The following is a 4,488-nucleotide window of genomic DNA, read 5'->3' on the forward strand; positions in this document are numbered from 1 at the left end:
GCAGAACTCTGGGGTCAGAACCGCAGCAGAACTCTGGGGTCAGAACCGCAGCAGAACAACTAAAAAACAAAATGACTCCAACTCTAGTCAGAGTCCACAGACGGAAGATTCATTTGGTAATTGATTCAAACGTTGGAGACCCAGCAGACCGGAACCTGTCCAGAGGTTTAAAAGCTCTGAGGAGCCGACCGGATCTCCTGCTCCGGTTCTGACCAGCTTTCCTCCCCTGGAGAAACCAGGCCGAGTTATTAGCATTAGGAAGTTAAAACATGGCAGGAGTGAATGGAAGCAGCTGAAAATCCCATTTTTCTAACCAGTGACGCCTCGGCTGCTTGTTGCTCTGAAACCTGGAGCTTTGAAGCTGATTGTGTTTGTGCTGCAGGTCCAGAGACGGCAGCAACGTCTACGACAACGTCATCGCCGCCGAGGAGAAATCTACGGCCATGTGAGCGGCCGGCAGGCGTCCCGTTGGCTCAGAGTTCAATCACGTGACCCAAGAGACCAGTAACCCATAGCAACCAGATCCCTGTTCCTTCCTGTCCAGATCAATCAGTTATCCGAGCTGTTAATGATTCAGTGAAAACATGATGAACGTTTGTAATAAACTCTGATCCGACTCCCGGCGTCTTCCTGAACTTCACAGCATCCTGGACAGCAGAGATTAAACGTCCCAGTCAAAGTCCAGACCTGAGGCAGCAACTGAACATGAATGATTAATCAAGGTCATGTTTCCTAGTAAACCTTTAAATATCATTTTATCACCAACTTTAATCTGAATTCAGTTTCACTTTTTAAAAGAGATTAAAAGAAAAATAAAAATATTTTAAATTCGTCTCAAAACTGCAATGAAGAACAAACAGAAACAGAATTTTGATAAAAACATCAAGTGAAGTGATGAAGAGTAAAACGATGAAGGGTAGCGGTTCTGGTCCAGCACCAGACTTACTGGTCAGAACCAGAACCATTTAGCTTATGGTTGTTTCTGAGCTGCTGCAGGTTCAAATGCTAAATATAAAATAATTACACATCAAAATATGTTGTTTGAAACTTTAGTTTCAACAGAAAGTTTAACATTTAATCAAATGGAAACAAAGTGAAGCAGCTTAAAGAGAAAATCTCACTTTATTCCAACTAATCATCATTTAAATCTCACCAAGAATCAAAACATTTTCCAGAATCGTGACGTGGAAGTAAAACGTTTCAGGTTCTGATGTGGCACAAAAACACAAATCTGATTATTTACAGTGGAATCAACAAATAAATTAAGAGAATATTTGACCACATGACTTGATATGTAGACGTTTGCTGACCGTTTTCCCTTTAGCCGCTCTGCTGTTACGCTAACAACAAGCTAGCTTTAGCATCTAAGGCATTATAAACATCTTCATAAATCTTCCTAAGCATATATCAGCGTTTCAGACTCATCACCAGTGAAATGTTAAATATTGGCCAGTTTGGATACGAAGCTGAAGTTCAATCTTGTGATAAATGAAACGTTGATGTTTAAATGTTTCAATTAGAAACTTTGAGTTTGAGTGGAGATGAAATTACAGAGCTAGCCAAGCTAACCGAGCTAACAGCAGCTTGTTCAAGCTAACATGTTAGCACAGGTCAGACGCACGAAACACCCAGATTTTAAAGCAGCTGCCAGAAGCTGAGCTTTAAGCTGCAGTGATGACATCAGATTTAAACGTTTCTAAAGCCTGAAGCAGGTTTGAAACGTGGAGACGAGGAAAATTCAGCAGATTCTCAGAGGAAAACTTCAAGCTGCTCTGGAACGTTTTACACCAGCAGGGAAAACGGCCGGGAATGTTCCAACCACCCCTGGACGTTTACTGGAAAACTGGGCTGGTTTTCTGGGAAGTTGAAATCCAGGAAAACCTTCAGGGAGTTTTCAGCAGCCGAGTTTCTCCAGATCCGCTTCTCTGGGGTTGGAAGTTTATTTCGGGATCATGAGGAACGTCAGTCTGCAGATTTAATATGGACGTGGAAGACACTGCATCTGTTGTCAAGGCAACGGGCGCCATGCCAACAGCATCCTGAGAGCCGTCTCCATGGAGACGGACAAACAATAACGCTCAGAGAAATCACAGAAATGCATCGACTGCATGAAATAAAGTAACAAACTGATAAACGGCACTTTGGACCTGGAACAGAACCAGAACCGAAACCTTTGGGTCGCCTGACGGCAGGAAGCCAGCCGGACCCGCAGAACCAGAACCGGGACAGGAACCAGAACCCAAACCAACCTTTTCTTGGCTTTTCAGAACTTTTGAGGCTTTTCTGCGACCTGGTATGACATCATGGTTGCCGACCAATCAGACGGCTCCATGCTAAGCTGTGGTGCTAGCATCACGCTGCTGCATGCATCGGCACTGGGAACTCTGAAACATGCCGGGAATGATCCGGACAGAACCAGAACCTGTCAGGAGAAAGGTTCGACCCGAGGAATGAGGGGCGTCTCCATGGAGACGTGGTTGGTCGGTTCTGATGATCGGACCGGGTGACCCGGGTCCGATCCGAGCGTTCCGGTGGAACCGAAGCGAACCTGCAGGAGGACAGGCTGCAGTCCCCACTCCGGCCACCAGGCGGCAGACTGCTGGTCCTGCTGCGGCTCACTGGGCGGCGCCAGGCGGCGCTCCGGCTCCAGAACCTGACAGGAAGTTGTTCCACTGAGAAGCGGCAGAGGAAGGTGCGCATGCGGCAGCTGGCCTGATGGGCGGAGCAGGAAGTGAAGACGACGGCCTGCAGAAGCCGAATGACGGCGGAGACACGGGGACGTCCAGGTTAGGACAGGACGTCCAGAGTGACCGTCCCCCTCTGCTTCTTCAGGATGGTCACTGCTTGCTCATGGGTCACCGCCTGCAGACTCTCACCGTTCACCGCCAGAATCTGATCGCCACGCTTCAGACGCCCGTCCACCGCCGCCGCGCCCTGAGACACGGAGACACGGGACGGTCAGGACGGACAGAGGGGAGGTTCTGAGGCGACCCACGGACCGGCCGGTTCTGACCTTACTGAAGACGGTCTTGACGTAGATGGGAAGGTCTCCATGCGGACTGCCGAAGCCGCCGACGATGCTGAAGCCCAGACCCTCACAGCCTTTCTCCAGAGTGATGCTGCGGGGCCGAGGACCCCTGGGGACAGAGGTCAGAGGTCAGGGTCAGCTGACCTCCAGCCGGGCGTGTGTGTGTGTTCTCACTCTGACTCGGCAGGGGGGTGTGTGTCGGCGCTGGCCGTCAGGCTGGAGCTGCTGGTCAGACTCTCCACCTGAGAAGCGATGGCGCTGATGTTGGTGTCGGCCACCACCTGAAGACAGCAGACAGGTTTCAGGTCCGATCAGAACCGGTTCTGATCGGACCTGAAACACGTCCTCAGAAGGGACGCGTTTCTCAGGACGTCTGGTTCTGACTGGGTCAGAACCACACTAGAACCAAGACCATGTCTGGACCTGGAACCGTCTTCCAGTTGGACCAATTGGACCGGAGCCACTCTGAAGGTTCTGGTTCTAAAGGTTGACGGATCCGGACACAGGCCCGGTTCTAGCTGCTCTTCACAACATCAGAGCTGGGCCAGAACCTGGGTTGTACTTTCTTTCCACCATGACCGGAGGCGGTGCCGGTTCTGATCCGAGCAGAACCTCAGGCTCACCTGCAGGCTGATGTTCCCGTAGCTGTTCTTCAGCATGGCGACCACCTCGCTGTGGGACAGGCCGTCCACCGGCTGTCCCCCGACGCTGACGATGCGGTCCCCCACCTGCACACACAGAACCTCAGGCCAACAGAACCGACCCGGCCGCATCCACCAGAACCGCCTTCAGCAGGCCAGGTTTTCAGAACAGAACCAGACTGAAGTCCAGAACCCGGGTCAGCCAGTACCAGAGCCGTCAGGAAGATGGACCAGCAGGAAGAACCTCTGAGGGTCTGTGTGGTTCTGGACGGACAGTACCACCAGAACTCTAAAGGGGTTCTACCAATGAGTGGACAGGAACCAGAACACCAGGACTGAGTTCTAGCACCTCAACCAGAACCACGGATGTTGAACCCAACAACCCGGAACATCAGTGTGAGAGCTGGAGGTCCAGGTGGGATGTGGTCCGACTGGATCAGAACCCGAGTGCAGAACATCCCAGTGAACAGCTGGTTCTGACAGGTGAACTGGGATGGAGATCCGTCCCGCTGATGGTCCACCTGGAAGACGCTCAACGTCCCCAGAGGACAGAGTCTCTCAGAACCGAAGCAGAACAAACCCGACGGTCCCAGGCGGACCAGTACCAGCGGTACCATTTGGATTCTTTCAGTATTTCTGTGAAAGAACCTCGTTTCCTGAAACCGTCACAAACCAAACTGGCCTCTTCACTGGATAATGTCCGGCAGAAACGTTGCTTCATCCAGGTGAGAACAGACCTTCTGATTGGCTCCTCCGGTGAGAACAGACCTTCTGATTGGCTCCTCCGGTGAGAACAGACCTTCTGATTGGCTCCTCCGG

At 51.2% G+C, this 4,488-nt stretch overlaps 2 protein-coding genes across 2 annotated transcripts in view; one reads left to right on the plus strand and one right to left on the minus strand.

Annotated features, from left to right (window-relative positions):
* Window positions 1-617, plus strand: part of pdzk1ip1 (PDZK1 interacting protein 1) — a 3,636-nt gene extending 3,019 nt beyond the window's left edge. The window contains exon 6 of the mRNA XM_017304432.1: window positions 383-617. Within this exon, the coding sequence (XP_017159921.1) occupies window positions 383-449 (67 nt within the window). The 3' untranslated portion in view covers window positions 450-617. The remainder of the gene's footprint in view (window positions 1-382) is intronic.
* Window positions 618-1,103: 486 nt separating this feature from the next.
* Window positions 1,104-4,488, minus strand: part of patj (PATJ crumbs cell polarity complex component) — a 45,441-nt gene continuing 42,056 nt past the window's right edge. Inside the window, 4 exon segments of the mRNA XM_017304248.1 lie at window positions 1,104-2,934; window positions 3,014-3,137; window positions 3,203-3,309; window positions 3,652-3,756. Of these exon segments, the coding sequence (XP_017159737.1) occupies window positions 2,788-2,934; window positions 3,014-3,137; window positions 3,203-3,309; window positions 3,652-3,756 (483 nt within the window). The 3' untranslated portion in view covers window positions 1,104-2,787.

The sequence above is a fragment of the Poecilia reticulata genome, linkage group LG4 (genome assembly GCF_000633615.1).
Source record: "Poecilia reticulata strain Guanapo linkage group LG4, Guppy_female_1.0+MT, whole genome shotgun sequence".
NCBI lineage: Eukaryota > Metazoa > Chordata > Actinopteri > Cyprinodontiformes > Poeciliidae > Poecilia > Poecilia reticulata.